A 22,367-nucleotide genomic window follows, 5' to 3' on the forward strand; every position below is an offset into this window, starting at 1 on the left:
TCCAAATCTACAAGAAGTCTCGTCCTATTCATTCCCTTTGTAAGTCACTACACTTCGACAAAGGGAAGACAATATTACAAAACATGCACATGTCATAGGTATTTCAGGGTATGACTTGGAAGCATTCTGGTGCTGGTAGAGATGTAATTGTGCCTGAGGTACAAACACAACAAGCATTTGCAATGCAATATGTCTCGCATTAGGAAAGTTTGAGCTATTGGAATTGTAATGACAATTTTTTTATTTATGTTTTGTTTTTGAAAATAGCGAAATTAATAGCTTTGTCATTGACAATGCCAATAGTTATAACTTTTGCAAATGTGACACCCATAGCATTTGTAATGTAATATGTGTTGTATTTAAGTGACTTAATGTATTGATATTACAAATAACAATGGCTTTACATTTTTTTCCAATAATTAATACTTAAATAAAAGTTATTGTAATTTATAATGGCAATAGCATAAAGTTTTGTTAATAACTTTTGGGAAGATTATGTTAAGTTTATTCTATTGTGACGAAAATCCAAGAACAGAAGTGAAATATTAACATCTTTTTGTTACCTTTGTAATAAAGCTTGAAACGTTGAGAGAACATATTTGAACCAGGTGTTGTTGAATGGTTGCACAGATTGTATAAGCAGTGCAACTCAAAAACTATGTCACAATACAAAGGGGAAAATATTCTCTTTATCAATGACATAATATACAAAGTGCCAGAAGGAATGAGGGAAGGCTGTTTTTAGACTGCAGTGGACCGGGGGATTTCTTAGGAGGCCGGAGGCTGATCAAAGTGTTTTCAGGGCTGGAGAGACTGCCTACCTCACACCAGCCTTGTAGCAGTAGGTGTCTCTGCCTATGAACCCTGCCAGCAACCCTACCTCTCATCGAGATGCAGTTCTCCATCCCCAAAGAGGCGTCCCCCATGGCTAGAGATCCAATGGTTTAAGAGGAACAGGTAAGAGGGACAGGAGCATAGGCAGATGATGCGCGGTACAAGGCTGTAATAATCTCTTTCCTCCCGTTTCTATTGCAATTCTCTAACGAGTGCACCTTGGACAGAACTCTGCACAAGCTCAAAGGCAGATGTTCTAGAAGATCATTCTTGCTGTACTTGTCAGTTTTTCTGTACCCATGCAGGCCAAGAGGGAAAAGGGAAAACAGGGAGCGATGAGGACAAAAAAGTACAGAGCAAGAAAGTGACAAATGAGAAAGGGGTAAGAGAAAGTAATAGCAGGAAAGCAAAACAGGATAAAAAAGAACGAAGAATTAAGCTAGAAATGGGGCTGGAAAATCAGGTAAAAGCAGAGGGTAGACAAAACAACAAGAAAAATAAAACAAAAAACACACAAGGTTCAAAGATGAAAGGAAATACTGCAGAGAACAGAACACTCACATAACATGTAGAACATAAAATAAGAGTAAAAGAATGACGGGAGAAATCAGATGAACAAAAAACAACTGAACATGAACACAGGGCAGAAAAAAGAACAAGAGTTTTAAAAGAGGGACTAAGGAAAATGAAGTGGAAAAACACAAATATGAACTATAGCGAGTCACTATATGTTGTGAGCTAGAATGTGATATTACCAAACTGAAACGAAACCATTATTATAGCATAATCTTTCTCTGTCCACTCAGCACTCCCTTGCCATGACAACCAAGTTAAAGGACGTGTGTTAAGGGTAAAGACGAGAGCTGATGTGGAAAGAAGATATCCGAGTCTTTAGACAGGTAGGTAATCTAGGCAGATCTACAGATAATGACATTTTTCTTGAGACACAAGCAGTTGCTGGCAATGGCATTCAGGCTTGTTCAGGTTACATTCATGGATGGCTAAATGTTGTACATTCTGGGGTGATCTGTACATTTAACTTCTATTACAAACTGCTTTTTGTCTGTCTCTCAGAACTTGACCATAGTACCTAACGTGCCTGAAGCACTATGTGAGCACACAATTCATGTATCCATTTTGTCAAATCAAGCGCACGGATGCGCGTCGAAGTTAAAGGTTTATAAACTGGCCGGGGACAGCCAATAAACACATTCAGCCTTGAATGTGACACGGACATAAACGGCGACAGGAAACCAATACGTCTGTTTATTGTCACAAAACTGCTTCGCCGGTCCTATGAAAAATTGGGTTTTTAAGTCTGTGTTCAGAAAATCTGTATCAAACATTTCTTCCTGTGCATCATGTCTGTAAAACTATCAGCACAAGTGTAAGCCAGATGAAAACCAATCAATTGGCGGAGAGGATTTGGCATAACGGCTAGGGCGGTCGACCTCAAATCTGTGGAGCCGGGTTCAAGGCTCGGCAAGGACGCGCAACATCCTGTGATTCTGGGCAAATCACGTAATCTCCACGTGCCTAACAAAAAGGAATGTGTCCTCATGTAAAGCAACTGGTGCTGGTGTAAAGTGCTCTGATCCTTCGAGTCAAGTTTGCGCTATATGAAAAAACTGTAAAAAAAAAAAAACAACCTTGGAAGCAACATATTTTAACAGCTGTGATCAATGGTGCATGTTGAGGATCACAAGACAACGCTGTACGAAGTATGGTGGCTCAGCAGACTAATGTTGGACATCATGGGAACAGGTAGATAAAATGAGCGGCATTTAGTTGGCTAACAATAAACATCGTAAATTTCACTTGCAAGAAATCCAAAGGCGAACGTACCCTGTACAAGTAAAGGTGATGTTGACATAGTATAAAATCGTTGAGTTTTCACGACAATACTAAACAAGCAAACTCACCACCGCAGCCCGGCTTCAACAGGAAGCCAGGCAACCTTTGTTGGGACGGGGGCGGGGCCAGAAATAATACAGGAAGCAGGCGCTCCTGTGCCCGCCGGAAGATTTCCGTCATAGCTAGCGGGGCTCCCGTGCTCGTGGAGAGCCCCGCGGCCCCCGCCTGTTAACCAAAATGACCCGCTGGCTGCCGAGGGACACGCAAGAAGAACCTGGTGATTGGGATGTAAGGGGGATATGTGCGCGCGTGTGTCTGTGTGTGCGCGCGTGTGTGTGTATGTATGTATGTATGCGTGTGTGTGTTAAAAGAGCCCGATGACTGGTTGGTGGGGGGGAGGGGGTGTGTACGCGAGTGTCTGTCTGCCTAGCATGACGCCACTTTCTGACCCACACTGTTTTGTAAACCGCTCGCACACAGCAAGCAGCCAGCAGCAAAAGCACGCTCACGAGCACAAATCTGAGACAGCAAAGGCGCGTGGCCGAACGCTGTCTCAGATTCCGAGGAAACTGAAAACAATAGTTGTCGAGCTAGACCGCAGGCTACGCATGCGCAACTCTAGCTCGACCTAACCAGTGATGGAAGCCCTGCGTGTGCCCGGTGAGTGGGGTTGGGAGGGTGTGTGTGTGCGCGTTTGTGTGTGTATGTAAGCCCTGAGTGTGCGGGGGGGGGAAGAGGGGGGTGAGTGTGTGCACGTGGGAATGTGTGTGCGCATGCGTGAGTGTAGCTGTGTCTGTGCGCGCGTGAATGAGAGAGGCGTGAGGCTGCTGAATGTTGAACAGGAGATGTGCACGTGCGCGCCCACGAGGTGAAATTCGCCAAGGGAAAGCGCGTGCACATCCCCTGTCCAACATTCCCGCAAGCCAGCGACATAAGGTCTTTCGCTGACGCGAGACCTAACAAGATAGCAGATCACCTCGTTTGCATGGCGCCAGCTTCACAATACAATACACAAAACTAAACATCCTAGGCGGCTAGCGCTAAAGTGCTTAACATTTCCATGGCGCCAACTTTAACCAAAACTATTATACACATCAAGGAACCTTTTTTAGCCTTCCACACGATCACTGCATAATAAAGCAAACAATAGTTTGAATAGTAAATTGCTGCTGGCATTTTATGTAAAAGTTTAGCTTTTGACCCTCACGCTTTTGGGAAAAAGTTTGGGATCACACTGCTTTTTAAGCGTCTTGCAAACTCCTTTGGTAAGTGATGTTCGTAATAACTGAAAATGCACCTTTTGAGCGCGGCCCAAAAAAGTCAGGAAATGCAGCCTCCAACATTTTTTTAATAGTAAAGTGCTGCTGTGATGTAATTTAAAAGTGTCTGATTGCAAAATCTGTTTCCGTACTGTATGCGAAGTAGGAAGTATGGTCTGTGCTCTTGTATGTATAGAAAGGAGGGGCGCATGTATGCCTGTATGTGTGAGGGCTGTGTGTATGCGTATGCGACGTAGGAAAGAAGTATGGTCTGTGCTCTTGTATGTATGGAAAGGAGGGGCGCATTTATGCCTGTATGTGTGAGGGCTGTGTGTATGCGTATGCGACGTAGGAAGTATGGTCTGTGCTCTTGTATGTATGGAAAGGAGGGGCGCATTTATGCCTGGCTGTGTGTATGCGTATGCGACGTAGGAAAGAAGTATGGTCTGTGCTCTTGTATGTATGGAAAGGAGGGGCGCATTTATGCCTGTATGTGTGAGGGCTGTGTGTATGCGTATGCGACGTAGGAGAGAAGTATGGTCTGTGCTCTTGTATGTATGGAAAGGAAGGGCGCATGTATGCCTGTATGTGTGAGGGCTGTGTGTATGCATGCGCACGTAAAGGCTAGCGCCTTCAGTTCTGTGCTAGTGTGTGCACCGTAAGAAGTGTGTTCTGTGTACTCGTATGTGCAGCGGGGAGGGGCGCATGTATGCTTGTATGTGTGAGGGCTGTGTGTATGCATGCATGCGTAAAGGCTAGCACCTCGAGGGTGTCAGAGCGCTGCATAAGTACATCATTCTGAAAGTGATGTTCGCAATAACTGAAAATGCAGCCTTTCAGCGCGCCCAAAAGAAGTCAGAAAATGCAGGCTCCAAGATTGTTTTAATAGTAAATTGCTGCTGTGATTTAATTTACAAGTCTGTGATTGAAAATTCTTTTTCCGTAGTGTATGAGACATAGGAAGTACGCACCAAATAAAATTCAGGAAATGCTTACTCCAAAATTGTTTTGTTTTAATAGTAAATTGCTGCTGTGATTTAATTTAAAAGTCTATGATTGAAAAATCTGTTTCCGTAGTGTATGTGAAGTACGCGCCCCACAAAAATCACGAAATGCAGGCTCCAAGATAAGATTGTTTTAATAGTAAATTACTGCTGTGATTTAATTTAAAAGTCTCTTGCATGGAAAGTCTCTTAAATGTTTGCATTTTGTCTCATAAAATGCAGGCTTTCATCGCAGGCCAAAAAAAAAAAGACCAGCACTGGAAAACGAAAGCGAAAAGTCGCCTACACAGAAATCTGCCAGCAGCAAAGGCGCGCCCACGAGGACAAATCCGAGACAGAAAATGCACGCGTCTGACTCGTGTCCACATTCCCAAGTAAGCAAGAGTATACTAAAGTATACAAGAGGTCTCGAATGCTCGACCTAAAAAGGGAAGAGGGTGGGGGGGGGGGGGGTCAATGTGCCCAGATGGCCTAGTGATTCATATTACAATTGTAGACCACACATGAATCAATGTTACTTCCAACAGCTGTTTTCCCAATCTCACCGGTACAGTATTATTTCTCAAGCTCTAAAACAATTCACCCTTCTTGAGGTCATGACGCACACAGCAGAACAAAATTAAATACACGAATTAAAAAGAGTCAACTTTAGGAAAAGGTTTTCATTAAGATGACCGTCATATCTTATAAATTTCAGTACAGTGAGCATTAGGTCTGTAATGGATCCTGTGTTTTGTGCTGAGTATTTAAATATGCATTGTTTTACTTAGATCAAAAACAAGAATATCATATGACTTGAGCCAGGTTTGTAAACTTTCTCAGCTTTTTTCTGTTTAAATATCAGATACACCTTTATAAATAATTTCACCAACATATACAGCATGTCAGCAAGATAATTTTAGAGATAACTACTGTTTCAATCATTACAAACATGTTTCTTTGTTATCTCACGAATATTAATACAAAAGTACTTGTTGAATAAGAAATCAGCATTTACCTTGTGTTTAAATTTGTTGGAGTTCTTGTTTTCTTTCTTGTTTAAGTCGACAAAATAGTGCGTAATACGCTCCCTCGATTTGGCATCCATATCCCAGGATATCTTGAAAGAATCACAGGTTATGTTGCTTATCTTTATGTTGTGGGGGACAGATAGCTCTTCCATTTCTGCAATGCCACTATCTTGTGACTTGTTTCCTGCAAAATGTAGGAATTGAAAATTATTAAATAACCATCCTTTTCTTACAGACATTTAATTTAGAACCATAACGTAAATCAACACAATTTAAGCAGCAGTACTATCCAACTACTCAAGTTATAAACAATGTTACTGTCTAATAAAAGTATGACATGTTAACTGAATATTTATAATTGTATTTCTGTCTTCGTGATTGCCTCCTCAGCCAAAACTGAAGAGAATATGACCAACACAAGGTGCACATTTTAAACTTGGTTTGTTTTTCCCACCTCCTACTTTTCCATTGGCTGCTTTACTTTCTTTCCGAGACCCTTCCTGGGAAAAGGCAAGAAGGGAAAAAGGGCAGAAGAAAAGCAAATCTTCTGGAAATCTAAGAGTACAGATGGTGTATTTTAGCAAGATGCCTGTGCCTGTCAGCCACAGACTAGAGAGCAGAAATATATCTTCGTTCGAGATGATTAAGAGCAAAGGGGTGAAGATCTCTCAAGCCCCATGAAGACACATGAAGGAAAGACAGCGCACAGTACCACTCCCTAGTTTCTCAAAGTACAGGAAAGATGGCATAGTACTGTGGAGCTTAGCTGTCACTAGCATTCTACAGAGAGGAGTACAGCTTTGCTTACAACATAATAATCTGTACAAACAATAATGAAGTCCTAAAGCCTTCCTTTATGTGGATGCACAGAAAAAATAGAACTCCTCAGTAATTATTTTCTGAGAAGAGGGTTCAAAATGCTATTTGTAACTTTGTGAAGTAAATCTACTGATCGACCTCGAAACATGTATCTGCAATAAGATTTAAAAACTTTAAATGAAGTGACGCAAAGAAATGTAGTCTCCAAAGGCACCCCTTATTAACACGCACATTTCTACTGCTGCCACCGCTGAAGGATGAAACGGATGTCCCTCCCATAAGGGGAGCATCAGATTAAATGGAAGTATCGCAGCACACAGCACTGCCTTGTGACTGGGTGCCTACCACCTCCTGACTCTAAATAGAGGCCTAATTAACGGACCAGTATAAATTTCCCTGGCCTTGAGAAACTTTATTTAGAAGTCCTATGACTTGGTTTATAATTATGATATTATGTTACTTTATTTAAAAGTGTGAATAGGCTACTTTTATTTCCAAAACTGCGTGTTAGAAACTGTTTTCTTTGGCACTAGTCTGCCATTTGCTGACTCCCTGTGAAGAAATTCACACTTAAACTGGACTACTGTAGTACACAGCACAGATTTCATTTGTTTGGAGAACATGTACATTTCGTCACTTGCAATTACACCGATGGAGCCGAATATCACCAAACTTTAATTGAATCAAATAAGAAAAGTATGCACCACCAATATAAAACAATGTCTATTAACATAAGAAACTCACATCTTAGCATCTATAAATTCAGGAAAGTGCTCAATACGCATTTCTTCAAAGAACAAATGATCCGTCTCTAAAAGTGGCTTTGCGGCGCCTCTGTCCACCTTGTTCAGATCACTCTACAGGGCTTAATATGTAATAAAATTAAGCACCGGTGCCCTAAGGGTTCTCAGAAGGCCGCAGTCGGAGCTGCCAAGTGTCAGGGTTGATACATTCCAAAGCTGCATAATCTTGATTCCACCTCATGTCCACCTTCTGTCCTTTGATCCACCTACATGCACTCTTTGCCTCGATATCTCACTTTTGCAGTTTTTCTCTCTTTCATGTTTTCTCCCGTTGTCACTGTTTTTCAATTTTGTCTTCCTTCTCTCAGATTTTTGTGTTTTCCCCTCTCCTTCTCTGGATCAAAGGTTTGTGAGGAGATATAAGTGCTGGAGCGCCTCACCTGCAAATACCACCACAAATTAAGCACCGCTTCACACCTATTGTCTGTCAAGGCTACATTAGACAATGTCGTTTGGGATGCTTGCCATTTGTGCAGCACTCCACTGCTATCAGGGGTGTAGCTTGGTCAACAAGATTGGGGGGATGAGAGCTCAGATTTCCCAACACTAGGGGCAGTGTGGGCAAAGAAAATTCCCCAGATGAAATCCGACAGACACTTCACCATACCCGACTAAAAGCACTTGTACCCAACAATTTACTACAAAATAAACTTTTTTAGGGGGCAGGTGAAACACCCCAACCCCCCGTAGCTACGCCCCCGACTGCTATATGGCTATTTTGTCATTCTATAAATATTACAAACATACATACACCTTTAACAGAAAGTGCACTGCTTTTGATAGCATGCTAAGTAAATATCAAATAGAAAAACAGATTTTGACAAAGCTAGTAAATCTGACTTTTGGAGGAAATCGGTGAAGTGATAATACTAGAGCTAGCCAGTGAAATTTTGTTACTGTTTTCGTAACACAAACATTTGAAGTAGGGAATCTAACATTTTAATTGAAAAATTAATGGAAATTATTTAGTGAGCATCTGCATTTTAGTAACTAAGAACATACAGCCTGATTCATCAAGCTTAATTGCGCTCGCAAAGGGCCAGATTCTGAGAATCTGGCCCTTTGCGAGTGCAATTTTTGCATTTGGGATTCATCATCCCAAATGCAAAATTCGCTATTAAAGAATTCGCATATTTGCGAGGAATTGCATTTAAGGAATCTCTATTTGAGATTCCTTAAATGCAATTCATGAACCATTTTAAAATACCGAAATCGCTATTTTGGGCCGCTATTTACCGCAAGGTCAAACCTCGTGGTAAATAGCGAAAACTTAGAAAAATGCATATAAATGCATTTTTCTAAGTTGCATGTGTTACACACGCACATGTCCTTTGGACATGTGTGTGCGCAACACCAATGTAGATTACATTTCAGGGGTGCTACAGGGTGTCCTTTGGACACCCCTGGCACCCTTAAAATAGCTATCTTATTTGCGATTAGCAAATTGCTATTCGCAAATAAGGAATAACTCCCCATTCATTCCTATGAGCCTTTAGGCCCATAGGAATGAATGGGGAGTTATTCCTTATTTGCGATTAGCAATTTGCTAATCGCAAATAAGGAATGTGTAGGAATCGCATTTCTTTATGCAATTTCTACATGAATCCCGTTTTGCAAGTCCTTAATAGCGATTCCTTATGAATCGCTATTAGGGGCTCGCAAAACGGGAGAATGATGAATCAGGCTGAATGTACGGAATTTTAAACTACGGCAAAGTCATTTCTGTGCAGTGATCTTTTGTTGTAAATCTTCTGCATCTTTTAAATTTCTGGATATGGCAGTAAATTCAGAGCCCAGTGAGAAAGAGTTTCCCTCGAAATGTGTCCTTTAAAGATTAAGCATATCCATCATACCCCTCAAAATATATTTGTTTGGTTGAAACCCATTAAACAATCAGTGCCAAAAAAACACAATTAAAAAAAACTGTGTGGAAGAGGAAAAATAAATATTGAGGTGTACTTATACAATTTAGCCTGTGGGCACACTTACTGAGGGAAAAGGATTAGAAAGTGCCTCAGAGCTCCATGTCCTTAAAACCACCATTAGACTTCCTCATCCTTCAAAATAGTCAGCGAACTCATCATGGACTTTCAAAACTTTGTAACTTTTGCTAAAGGTAGTCTAAATGTTATCCAAGAGTTTAAATTATTTTATTAATATACTAGATCTTATTAGATGTATTTGCATGGGTAGGGGGACACACTAAAGAAACAGTGTGTATAAGGGCAAGTTAGAGCTATGTAGCTTGACAGGAAGAACATACATACGCCTAGAAGAGAGACTTGAAGTAATGTGCAAAGATGCTGTTTATTGAGGACAGACCACATTAGGAAGACAGCATTTAAACGAGTTTCATATAGTTACAATAACAAAATCCATTCCAATTTTATGCAGGAGGCATTCATTTGCATATTTATCTTCTGATCGCATAATGCCACTTCAGGGTAGTTTTGAACTCCGAGGCAAACTTGAATCTCAGGTGGCAGCGTTGCAGTGGTAGAGACCCAGAAGGTACAAAAAACAGAATCTACAGCTGGTGCATGTTAACGGTTGCAAATGCTCCAGTCCAGCAATTGCGATTGTCAAAAATGTTTTTCTTATGTTCTCATCCCATTTTAGGAGCCATAAAAGTTCCTCAGACTCCTAAAATTGGATTCCGAATGGATACCGATTAGGTATGTGAATGGGCAGTGTTGTAGGAGTCACTTAAAAATACAGAAACAATATTTAATATAACACTGTTTTACAACCAAAATCTGGTTGCACAGCATTGGTAATTTACAGACACCTCAAAGAACACGATAACCAGTTTGCAAATGATGCCTATCTCCCTTTGTGAATGTAAAAAACAAATCATGATTTGCGGTCACTGCTTACTCTGGAAAAAAAAAGTCTTTTTACAATGTCCTGTTTGCTTTAAGGAAAATAAGCTGCATTAAAAAATGTTGTATGCATATTTTAAAAGCAACCAAATGGTGGTCTGCTGACTCCAGGAGACCACCGTCCCCATTAATGGCCTCCAATTGTACTGAGTCGCAATTTGTGACCAGCCTCACTAGTTTCAGTTTCATACTTTTTTATTTCGATTTTTTACATCATAAAAGACAAACTACATGAGAATATACCTAAAAACATAATCTATAAGCCATAAAACCACTATACACATATTTCCCAAAAATTTCAAAATTCTCAGCTAAAAATATTCCATATATTTAAAAAAGGATTAAACAGTTATATTTGAGACGTAACAGTAAAAGCCAATACAATATACAAGAATACAAAATGATCATGACACACAAGAATGTCTGGCTCTAATCAACCAAGCCCACCCTAAAAACTTCGCCACACTTATGGTCACTATCTCCGAGGTATTGGATCTTAAAACCCATAGTGCCTCAGCACACCCCCTGAGCTTCATCATCCTACAAATGTGCTTTAGCCATTTACTCCTAGCAGCCGAATAGGCGGGGCAGGCAAAGAAGATGTGACCGACACTCTCCTTGTGGTCTTTACACCAAGGGCAATACTCGTTTCGCTGACCATGCCATTTTATAGTGAAAGACCTCACAGGCAGTGTCCCAACTCTAAACTGATGATATAATTTCCTATCTAGAGTCCTGGTGATGGCATCCCAGTAAGGCTCCAGGTGTGGGTCCAGTTTGTGTGCCAGGAACCAGCTCGTTAATGTAGGCGAACCTGACTGCACGACAACTTTGTCTCTAACAGACGCCCAGTACAAAGTTTTAAACTCTTTTTTTGGAGGGAAAGGGATTGACCCCGGGGCAACCCACTGTGGACTAAGTCCCATATTTTCCAAAATTAGCTTTACCTCTCTAAACCAAGGGAGATTGCAGTACCCAAAAATCGATCTTACATCTGAAATTTCGTTGGCAGAGAGTGCTAATTTGGGCGTTGACCAGATTCGTCTCCACAGTGCAACCATCCGGTACCGCGCAAGCTCATCAATCGCCTTACAGCCCATGTCCAGCAGTAAGGGTTTAATTGGAGTAGATTGGGGTAATCCTACCAAATTGCGGACAAATTTATTTTGTACTCTTACCAGAGGGGTTAGATCCATAAAACCCCAAAGGTCGGCACCATATAAAATGGCAGAACTTATTTTGGCGTCGTAAATCTTTAGGGCAGGCATAACCCTTTTCGTCAACGACGTTCGCTGTTCCTGTATTAGACACCCTGTAAGGCGGGCAAATTTTAAACGCAGTGCATTAACCTGGGGCTTCCATCATAGACGAGAGTCTAGCATCACCCCAAGGTAGGTAATCACGTCCACCTGTTTGAGCTCGACACCATTCATGCTAACGTGACTCCTTACAGGCCTGTTTTTAGTTAGGACCATAAATTTTGTCTTGCTCACGTTAATTTGCAGATCATTTGATTTGCAAAAGTCCTCAAATCTGTTAATCGCAGTCTGGAGCCCCTTTCGTGTCTTAGAGAGGATTAGGGTGTCGTCGGCAAAAATGAGCAGCGGAAACTTAGTACCACCCGGAACGGGGGCGTCAGTATGTGTATCAGCAAAACAATTTACCACTTGGTTAATAAAAAGTAAGAATAGGGTAGGTGCCAGGATGCACCCCTGGCGGACTCCCCGTGTAACAGGGAAACTGTCCGTCACCTGCCCCTGGCTCCCCCACCTGACCATAGCAAAATTACCTTCATGCAGTTTTACCACACAATCAAGGAGTTCGGGTGGCATTCCCAGATCAGCCAAGACTGCCCATAACTTTGCTCTTGGCACCAAATCGAATGTGGACTTTAAGTCCACAAAAGCTGCGAATAGGGACCCACCGCCCAACAGCACTACCTTCCAGTATATCAGAGTAAATCTGAATACTTGGTCAATAGTGCTGGTATTCGATCTGAAGCCTGCTTGTAATGGAGAGAGAATATTCTCATTCTCCATCCACACCTGTATTTTGGCCAGGGCCATCCTCGCAACAACTTTCTGTAAAGAATCTATAAGACTAATTGGGCGATAGTTCCCAGGGGCCGAACGATCCCCTTTCTTAAAAATGGGAAGAATTTTGGCCCCTTTCCATGACTCCGGAATCATTGCCCCATTAGCAATGGCGTTTGCAATCATCGTGATGTAGGGTACCCAGTGCAGTAAATCAGCTTTGAATAGATCTGCTGGGATGCAATCCAATCCAGGTGCCTTTCCAGCCTGGGTCAAACCCACAGCTATCTCTGTGTCTAATACTGAAAACACTAAGGGTTGGCCAGGCAATGGATACAGCAAAGTCCTACTTGCCATAGCATGCGGGGGATCGTTCTCCAGTCCTCTAAACTGGGAGGAATAAAAATCCACCCAGACATCAGCTGAAACATAGTTGATTGGGATTTGCGAATCCAGATTTCGGCCCCATTTCACCACCTCCCAAAATTTGATCTGGTTTGAGGATAGGCAGGCTTCATAGAGATCTTGCCAATGACTCTCATCCCACTCTCTCTTGGCATCCCACTGAGCCTTCTTATATTTCAAACGGGCTGCTTTAATATCTGGAGTAACTCTAGTTTTAATAGCATTAATCAAACCACTATGCGCCTGTCTACAGGCTTTGTTGTACCATTTGTGGCGGAAGCCTAATGGTGCAACTTTCCCATGATTAACAAGTTTGGTAAGAATAGCTTTCAACTTAACAAAAAGCTGCTCGTGAAGAACACCAATCTGATGTAATATTCCTGTATCATTAGTCAAATCCTGTATGGCACTCAGAGTGGAAGAGACTTCCATGGATAACCTATCTAGCATAGTACTGTCCTCTAGAACTCTGCACCATCGGACCTTACGTCTGTCGTTTGTGAGGACTGCCTCTGCTGTGAGGCACTTGTCCATAGGAGCCTGACCGTGGCCATCCCGAAATTTCAGACTTAAGTGTAAAGGGTTGTGATAGCTTTCGGGCCGCGATACAATTACCATGTCCTCCATAAAAGACCAGTACTCCATTTTCACCAGAATATTGTCAATTCTGCTGTTGGAGGCCCCCTTGTCAAAAGTGGACTGGCCTATTTTGTTAGAGATAGTACGGCCGTTGGCCGCTCGCAACCCCCACTCTAAACACAGCCCTAGCCAGTGTAAGGCCGCCTCTGTAGCCTTCTTAATAGGGTTAAGATCCAAATTGGGTACATTCCACACGGCATCTTCCTCACCCAGGCTATCCCCACAATCGCACAATAGGGGTTCAAAAGTACAACTTAGATCTCCTGCAATTAAAATAAAGTTGTCCCTCCCAATTAAATCAAGATAGCAGTCCAGCTCATCAATTAAATCAGGATTCCGCCCGCCGGGTAATCCGCGTGCATAAATGTTAATGATAAAAATATCATGGTGGTTTTCCCTACACAACTTGATTCCCAATATATCAGGGTTGTCCACTGGGATTTCAACTATCCTATATCTAAGAGCCTGCCTTACCCAAATTACAAGGCCCCCAGATGCTCTACCTCTAGTGCCCTGGATTGCAGGTTTAAAAAAAATTTAGGTATCCTGCCCGAAATATCGGGTCAGGAGCCCAGCTTTCCTGAAAGATTAAAATATCAAACAAATCAATAAAGTCAACCCAATCGTCTGAACATACCTTCCCTTTTAGGCCTGCAATATTCCACGAGGCTACATTTAGCACAAGGTCCTGAGTTGTTAGCTGTACTTGGTTCGTTGCCACCAGCTCATGACCAGACACCCCTCCCTCTAGAAGCAGTTTTCCAACAAAGGAGTTGCTGTCAGTAAAACCCCCAAGCTCCTCCTCAACACTGACATTACCCCCTTCTTGCCCAGCAGCGGCCACGTCCAATATGCAAGGCCCATGGCCCTTACAGTCATCAACTTCCCCTTCTCGGTTAATACATGTGCCTGAACCTTCCCCTACACATTTTCCAGATTGGCTACCCCTTCCATAAAAAATGTTGTATGCATATTTTAAAAGCAATCAAAGACATGGTGGTCTGCTGACTCCAGTAGACCACTGTCCCCATTAATGGCCTCCAATTGTACTCAGTCGCAATTTGTGACCAGCCTCACTAATATGTGTGAGGTAGGTCAAAGTCAGCACCCACATGATTCTGATTTTTAAGAACTGACCTATTGGTATATAGGTCGCTCTTAGAAATCTTTTACTGGACACAAAAATTCTGGTTGCAATGTGTGGCCAGTATTTTGTGACCAGATATTAATAAATTAGCCCCTGAATGCAGCATATGGTGGTTTGGGGGTTATCAATATGTTTTTATGTTGCTGGGTCTCAAATTACTGATGGGCTTGTCACCAGTCGTTATACAGACCTGGTAGTCTTGGAAAATGTGGTGGGCTAACTTGGAAACAATTGTAAGTGACTTATAGGTAGCCTTCTTTTTTATTGAGATTCAACCCACTTTGTGATGGAGGGTGCAGTGTCTCCATTGCACCTATTTCCACTGCAGCAGAGTGGAAATAGTTGTAACAAAGGCACTGCACCCTTGGAGTAAGTGTGAAATTAGATACCCTTTGAGACATTAATATATGCTCGTATGACAGGCAGGTAAGTCTGTGTAATTGTATGGTTTTCATCTGGTCTTGTGTTAACCGACTGAAGCTGACAAAACAAAGAAATTCTGGCAAATGGTCCAACTTCATACTCTGAACTCCAAAGATATCAAGATATTGGTGATGTAAAGGAGATCAAGCATCTGTGTTTTATGATGACCTAGTAAGATTGTCAGAGGATGAGCCAATTTCGACTAATTCGGACCTCTTGGCTTCTATCAATGTGGTAAATATAAGAAAATGTATTTAGTGCACCAGATACCGGTTCAATTCCTAGAATAGTATATACTTTAAAACCCCAGTAAAAGGCTCACCAGTTAACAACTCCCAGTGATCCGATTGTTCAAACTGGTCAGATCCCTAAATCATGGATCGGGCCAAGGTTAAACAATTAATAATTACACAGATAAAGGAAGCTATACATCTTCTGAATCTGATCAGCTTTAATGTTTTTTCTATTTGATTCATAGCAGTTTGAAATGGTTTGAAATGTTATACCCAACAAATCTTTTGGTGTTTAGAGATTAGGTAATAACGACATTTCTAATGCTACATGAACATGCAGGGTTTCAAGATGGTAATAGCACTGTGGATAAAGTTACATTTTTTTGTTTTTTTAGCACAAACAGTGCATTTACTTAGTAGGTTGCCTGCATAGTTGCTTAGTGGATGTGCAAGCTGGCTTTAACAGTGTTGACAGAGCGACACTGGGAAAACATTCTAGCCCGAGGGACTCGAATAGAACTGCTCAAATTAGTGCTATTCTTAAATTCCTGGAATCGGATGAATGTGGAGTTTTGTAAAACTGCAAAGAGAAATAAGCATAAACAAATGGCTCAAACAAACGTTGCTCTTGATGCCTATGTTAAGAATTTTGCAGCAGATCTTTATGGGCACACAGTAGACGTTAATTATGTTCCCTGGCCTGAATAAGCAACTGAATGCACTTGAGAAGTTATGTGTCATTGCAGACAAAACTAAAGACCACATATTTGGTTGAAAGAAGGTTGAATTCTCTAGGTTATGGAAGCAACAGAGCTCAAGCTGTTGGAGGATTATACATCTTTGGTCAGCTTATTGCCTTTCACATTGGGAATATCTTGATACGTTTTAACATTGAGTAGGTTGCGACGATTTGTAGCTGTTCAATTAAAAGCCTAGCCTGAAAAAACAGTCACCGACTACATGTAAGGAAGTGAGATCTTCTGCATGAAGAGAACTGATCAAGACTATTTTGAAAGCACATTTAAAAAAAATCTGTCACATATCTTTTTGATGTCTTTGTCCAGAGTGAATTTACTAAAATTTCAGAAGAGAATTGTTTTTAACTCGAAAAAAGTTCCATTATGTCTTAGTCTGTCTTAAACTAATTCATTCCACGTTTGCTTATGAAGTGTTAGCATATTGGGTTGCTAGCAGCCTCTTACCGAAAAGTCGATTGAGAAAATAGTCTTCCCCGTCAAGATTTAAATGATAGATGTTATCTCGAAAACAAAAACAAGTGTCTATATTTTATTATTTAAGGATATACCAGACCGAAGACTTTTAATTGAACTACTGCACTCATTAATTGGTTCCAGGTATTTGTGGTCAGTGTTATTAGAGGACCTACACAAGGTGAAATGTATGAGTAGGCGCTAATGGTCGGCACAAGTATCCATGCTCCCTGATGTGAGCTTATAGGTTGGCAAATGAAAGAGATACGTTTTGGCACCCGTGTGAACAGGGGTTTGCACGGTTGCCCCACTTTTAAGAGGCAGTCACAATGGGCCTAGGTGCCCACCTGAGGTTGAAGCCATAAGCTATCTTGCTTCTGGTAGAGGATCAGAGAAATTAAGGGGTGACGTCTTTGCAATTTCAGTCCTGATATTATTTAACATAATTTGTTAATGTGTCGATTGCGAACTCTAGATATAAAACCTTTCCTAATACCTTTGTTTCTACACAATAATTTGGGAATAATGCAAACTGCTTTAGAGCCCCTCTCAAAATTGAACTCATTCAATTTTCCAGGGGACTTGGGGCATTGTTTCAATATTTTAAAATCTATTTTATTAAACGAAAAAGTGGGACACACTGTTTGCTTATTACTGAATAAATTTGGTGTCATGAAATCAACGTACTTAGTTATGGTTGTGGATTGTTATTGGCAGAATTGTGCTACTCTACCACCAGGTGCCATTCACCTGTAATTAGGCCCGGTTTACTACAGGAAACTCCCTGTCGCACTACAGCCCCAACTCCTCTTTTTACTCAAGTCCTGTTTTTTACCATGTCATGCAGATGCATTCAGGTCAATGTAGTTCTTTCCTTCCTTAAACCTTGGAGAACAGGTCAAGGAGTTACTTACATCCCTGTTAGTCCTGCAGTTACACAATCCCAAAGGATTCACAATTAAGTATTAAAATACTTCCCTGACTTTGCACTATTTAGGCTTCAATCTTTACTTCACTCCCCCTTTCTCAGTTTCCCTTTTAATGCATTTTGGCCTCTGCAGTCTCTTATTCTCAGAGCCTCAATGTGCCCTTCACTCTGTAGGCGGAACTGCGATTCCCAGAACTTGGATAATTGCAAACCCCTGGCTCTCTGTTTTAATCATTACTGCTTCTTTGACCTAACAGAGTCTGGGAAGGAGATGCGTCTAGAACATGCCACCATGTCTGTAGTGATCTCTTTAGTTTGCTTCTATGATATTGTTTTAAAATGTGGGTGGCGCTGGACTTATCACGTTAGGTTTCATTAGTTCACATTGGGCTCCAATAGGAGCATGTAGCAAGGTTCTGTGTGTCTCCTTAATATCAGGTGACACATCCAAATACAGGCGAGTGTGACTTGTAACAGATCTCAACCCAGGTGAGCTTTCATCTAACTGTAGGATTCTCGACTAAACAATATTTAGGGGACTGGTAGTGTTTCATTTTATTAGCAACTCCCTTTCACATGAATAAAATCCTAAGGGCTTTGTTAGGAGGCACAGAGACCACAAACGATGTGGAAAATGGACTCCTATTCAAAACAAGCATTTGCAATGCAATAGGTCACGCAGTTGCGAGATTTTGACCTTTTGGCATTGTAACTGACAATACTATTTATTTATGTGCTTAAAAAACCTGTAATAATTAAAAGGCATTGTCATTTACAATACCAATAGGTCAAAGTTTCTCAAATGTGAGACCTACTGCATTGCAAATGCTTGTTGTTTACAAGCGCCCTATGATGCGCTTTCAGGTTAATAGAGGCCACGCCGCTTTGTTTAGACAAGCCATGTCTAAAGAAAGGTCTGCGGCCGTTATTAAAGTGAAAGCGTGGTATGGGGTGCTTTTTAGGTCTCAGCAACGAGAACTATTGTCGCGAGTAAGCTCGCAAGGGAACACAGAGCGGTGCACGAGCCGACCAGGGTCTGTGGACGCGCATACTCAAAGGCAGGCAGGCAGGCACACGCCAGCCACACACAGACAGACAGACACACACACACACACACACACACACACCCTCCCTCTCTGCCCACTCCCTCTCTGCCGCCCCCTCTCTACCCCCACTCACCGGGCTCTTTCCTTCCGCAGCGGGTCAGTCACGGCAGCAGGCAGGCTCGGTGTCTTCTCCGGCGATCTTCAGCTGATGTGCACGCCCACGCTGCGTCTCGTGTGCGCCCACCACGCTGTTTCGCGCCCGTTGATCCTCAGCTTGTGATTACTACTCCTTCTAACCCGAATTCTAAATTACTATTTCTTGGTTCTCTAACTCCACTCTGTTGATTCGTAACAAACTGATATTCAGCACATTTCACAGTCTCGCTTTTGCTTCTCATAAATACAATAAGATTATTTTAAGCAAATGTCTACCCTTCTTTTGGTTCTGTGCCTATTATGCTTCGGACTATAGAGTTTTAGAAAGTGTGGTGGAAGATTCCATGATATCAGCGGCGCGCACAGTGCAGAGTGAGTGTGCAGAGTGCAGAGTAGTGAGTGCAGAGTAGTGAGTGCAGAGTAGTGAGTAGTGAGTAGTGAATGCAGAGTAGTGAGTAGTGAGTGCAGAGTAGTGAGTAGTGAGTGCAGAGTAGTGAGTGCAGAGTAGTGAGTGCAGAGTAGTGAGTGCAGAGTAGTGAGTGCAGAGTAGTGAGTAGTGGGTAGTGAGTGCAGAGTAGTGAGTGCAGAGTAGTGAGTAGTGGGTAGTCAGTGCAGAGTAGTGAGTGCAGAGTAGTGAGTGCAGAGTAGTGAGTGCAGAGTGCAGAGTAGTGAGTGCAGAGTAGTGAGTAGTGAGTGCAGAGTAGTGAGTAGTGAGTACAGAGTAGTGAGTAGTGAGTGCAGAGTAGTGAGTAGTGAGTAGTGAGTGCTGAGTAGTGAGTGCAGAGTAGTGAGTGCAGAGTGCAGAGTAGTGCGTGCAGAGTAGTGAGTGCAGAGTAGTGAGTGCAGAGTAGTGAGTGCAGAGTAGTGAGTGCAGAGTAGTGAGTAGTGAGTGCAGAGTAGTGAGTAGTGAGTGCAGAGTAGTGAGTAGTGAGTAGTGAGTGCAGAGTAGTGAGTAGTGAGTGCAGAGTAGTGAGTAGTGAGTGCAGAGTAGTGGGTAGTGAGTGCAGAGTAGTGAGTGCAGAGTAGTGAGTAGTGAGTGCAGAGTGCAGAGTAGTGAGTAGTGAGTGCAGAGTAGTGAGTGCTGAGTAGTGAGTGCAGAGTAGTGAGTAGTGAGTGCAGAGTAGTGAGTAGTGAGTGCAGAGTAGTGAGTAGTGAGTGCAGAGTAGTGAGTAGCGAGTGCAGAGTAGCGAGTAGCGAGTAGTGAGTGCAGAGTAGTGAGTGCAGAGTAGTGAGTGCAGAGTAGTGAGTAGTGAGTGCAGAGTAGTGAGTAGTGAGTGCAGAGTAGTGAGTGCAGAGTAGTGAGTAGTGAGTGCAGAGTAGTGAGTAGTGAGTGCAGAGTAGTGAGTAGTGAGTGCAGAGTAGTGAGTAGTGAGTACAGAGTAGTGAGTAGTGAGTGCAGAGTAGTGAGTAGTGAGTGCAGAGTAGTGAGTAGTAAGTAGTGAGTAGCGAGTGCAGAGTAGTGAGTAGTGAGTGCAGAGTAGTGAGTAGTAAGTGCAGAGTAGTGAGTAGTGAGTGCAGAGTAGTGAGTAGTGAGTGCAGAGTAGTGAGTGCAGAGTGCAGAGTGCAGAGTAGTGAGTACAGAGTAGTGAGTGCAGAGTAGTGAGTAGTGAGTGCAGAGTAGTGAGTAGTGAGTGCAGAGTAGTGAGTAGTGAGTAGTGAGTGCAGAGTAGTGAGTGCAGAGTGCAGAGTAGTGAGTACAGAGTAGTGAGTGCAGAGTAGTGAGTGCAGAGTAGTGAGTAGTGAGTGCAGAGTAGTGAGTGCAGAGTACTGAGTAGTGAGTAGTGAGTGCAGAGTAGTGAGTGCAGAGTAGTGAGTGCAGAGTAGTGAGTGCAGAGTAGTGAGTAGTGAGTGCAGAGTAGTGAGTAGTGAGTGCTGAGTAGTGAGTGCAGAGTAGTGAGTAGTGAGTGCAGAGTAGTGAGTGCAGAGTAGTGAGTAGTGAGTGCAGAGTAGTGAGTAGTGAGTGCAGAGTAGTGAGTAGTGAGTAGTGAGTGCAGAGTAGTGAGTAGTGAGTGCAGAGTAGTGAGTGCAGAGTAGTGAGTAGTGAGTGCAGAGTAGTGAGTAGTGAGTGCAGAGTAGTGAGTAGTGAGTGCAGAGTAGTGAGTAGTGAGTGCAGAGTAGTGAGTAGTGAGTAGCGAGTGCAGAGTAGTGAGTAGTGAGTGCAGAGTAGTGAGTAGTGAGTACGGAGTAGTGAGTGCAGAGTAGTGAGTGCAGAGTAGTGAGTGCAGAGTAGTGAGTGCAGAGTAGTGAGTGCAGAGTACTGAGTAGTGAGTGCAGAGTAGTGAGTAGTGAGTGCAGAGTAGTGAGTAGTGAGTGCAGAGTAGTGAGTAGTGAGTGCAGAGTAGTGAGTAGTGAGTGCAGAGTAGTGAGTGCAGAGTAGTAAGTGCAGAGTAGTAAGTGCAGAGTAGTGAATAGTGAGTGCAGAGTAGTGAGTGCAGAGTAGTGAGTGCAGAGTGCAGAGTAGTGAGTGCAGAGTGCAGAGTAGTGAGTGCAGAGTAGTGAGTGCAGAGTAGTGAGTGCAGAGTAGTGAGTGCAGAGTGCAGAGTAGTGAGTGCAGAGTGCAGAGTAGTGAGTGCAGAGTAGTGAGTGCAGAGTAGTGAGTGCAGAGTAGTGAGTGCAGAGTAGTGAGTAGTGAGTGCATAGTAGTGAGTGCAGAGTAGTAAGTGCAGAGTAGTGAGTGCAGAGTAGTGAGTGCAGAGTAGTGGGTAGTGAGTAGTGAGTAGTGAGTGCAGAGTAGTGAGTAGTGAGTGCAGAGTAGTGAGTAGTGAGTGCTGAGTAGTGAGTGCAGAGTAGTGAGTAGTGAGTGCAGAGTAGTGAGTAGTGAGTGCAGAGTAGTGAGTAGTGAGTGCAGAGTAGAGAGTGCAGAGTAGTGAGTGCAGAGTGCAGAGTAGTGAGTAGTGAGTGCAGAGTAGTGAGTGCAGAGTAGTGAGTGCAGAGTAGTGAGTAGTGAGTGCAGAGTAGTGAGTGCAGAGTAGTGAGTGCAGAGTGCAGAGTAGTGAGTAGTGAGTGCAGAGTAGTGAGTGCAGAGTGCAGAGTAGTGAGTAGTGAGTGCAGAGTAGTGAGTGCAGAGTAGTGAGTGCAGAGTAGTGAGTAGTGAGTGCAGAGTAGTGAGTAGTGAGTGCAGAGTAGTGAGTGCAGAGTAGTGAGTGCAGAGTAGTGAGTAGTGAGTAGTGAGTGCAGAGTAGTGAGTGCAGAGTAGTGAGTGCAGAGTAGTGAGTGCAGAGTAGTGAGTAGTGAGTAGTGAGTGCAGAGTAGTGAGTGCAGAGTAGTGAGTGCAGAGTAGTGAGTAGTAAGTGCAGAGTAGTGAGTGCAGAGTAGTGAGTGCAGAGTAGTGAGTGCAGAGTAGTGAGTGCAGAGTAGTGAGTAGTGAGTGCAGAGTAGTGAGTGCAGAGTAGTGAGTGCAGAGTAGTGAGTGCAGAGTAGTGAGTGCAGAGTAGTGAGTAGTGAGTGCAGAGTAGTGAGTAGTGAGTAGTGAGTAGTGAGTGCAGAGTAGTGAGTGCAGAGTGCAGAGTAGTGAGTGCAGAGTGCAGAGTAGTGAGTGCAGAGTGCAGAGTAGTGAGTGCAGAGTAGTGAGTGCAGAGTAGTGAGTAGTGAGTGCAGAGTAGTGAGTGCAGAGTAGTGAGTGCAGAGTAGTGAGTAGTGAGTGCAGAGTAGTGAGTGCAGAGTAGTGAGTAGTGAGTGCAG

General features: G+C 42.8%; 1 protein-coding gene across 2 annotated transcripts in view; it reads right to left on the bottom strand.

The window, feature by feature from the left end:
* The window catches only part of PHYHIPL (phytanoyl-CoA 2-hydroxylase interacting protein like), a 202,803-nt gene that overhangs the window by 134,495 nt on the left and 45,941 nt on the right, over positions 1-22,367 (bottom strand). For both annotated transcript variants that reach the window (XM_078642969.1, XM_078642968.1), the window contains exon 2: positions 5,949-6,145. In XM_078642969.1, coding sequence (XP_078499095.1) covers positions 5,949-6,113 — 165 coding nt within the window. In that variant the 5' untranslated portion in view covers positions 6,114-6,145. The remainder of the gene's footprint in view (positions 1-5,948; positions 6,146-22,367) is intronic.

Source organism: Lissotriton helveticus, chromosome 5_1, assembly GCF_964261635.1.
Source record: "Lissotriton helveticus chromosome 5_1, aLisHel1.1, whole genome shotgun sequence".
NCBI lineage: Eukaryota > Metazoa > Chordata > Amphibia > Caudata > Salamandridae > Lissotriton > Lissotriton helveticus.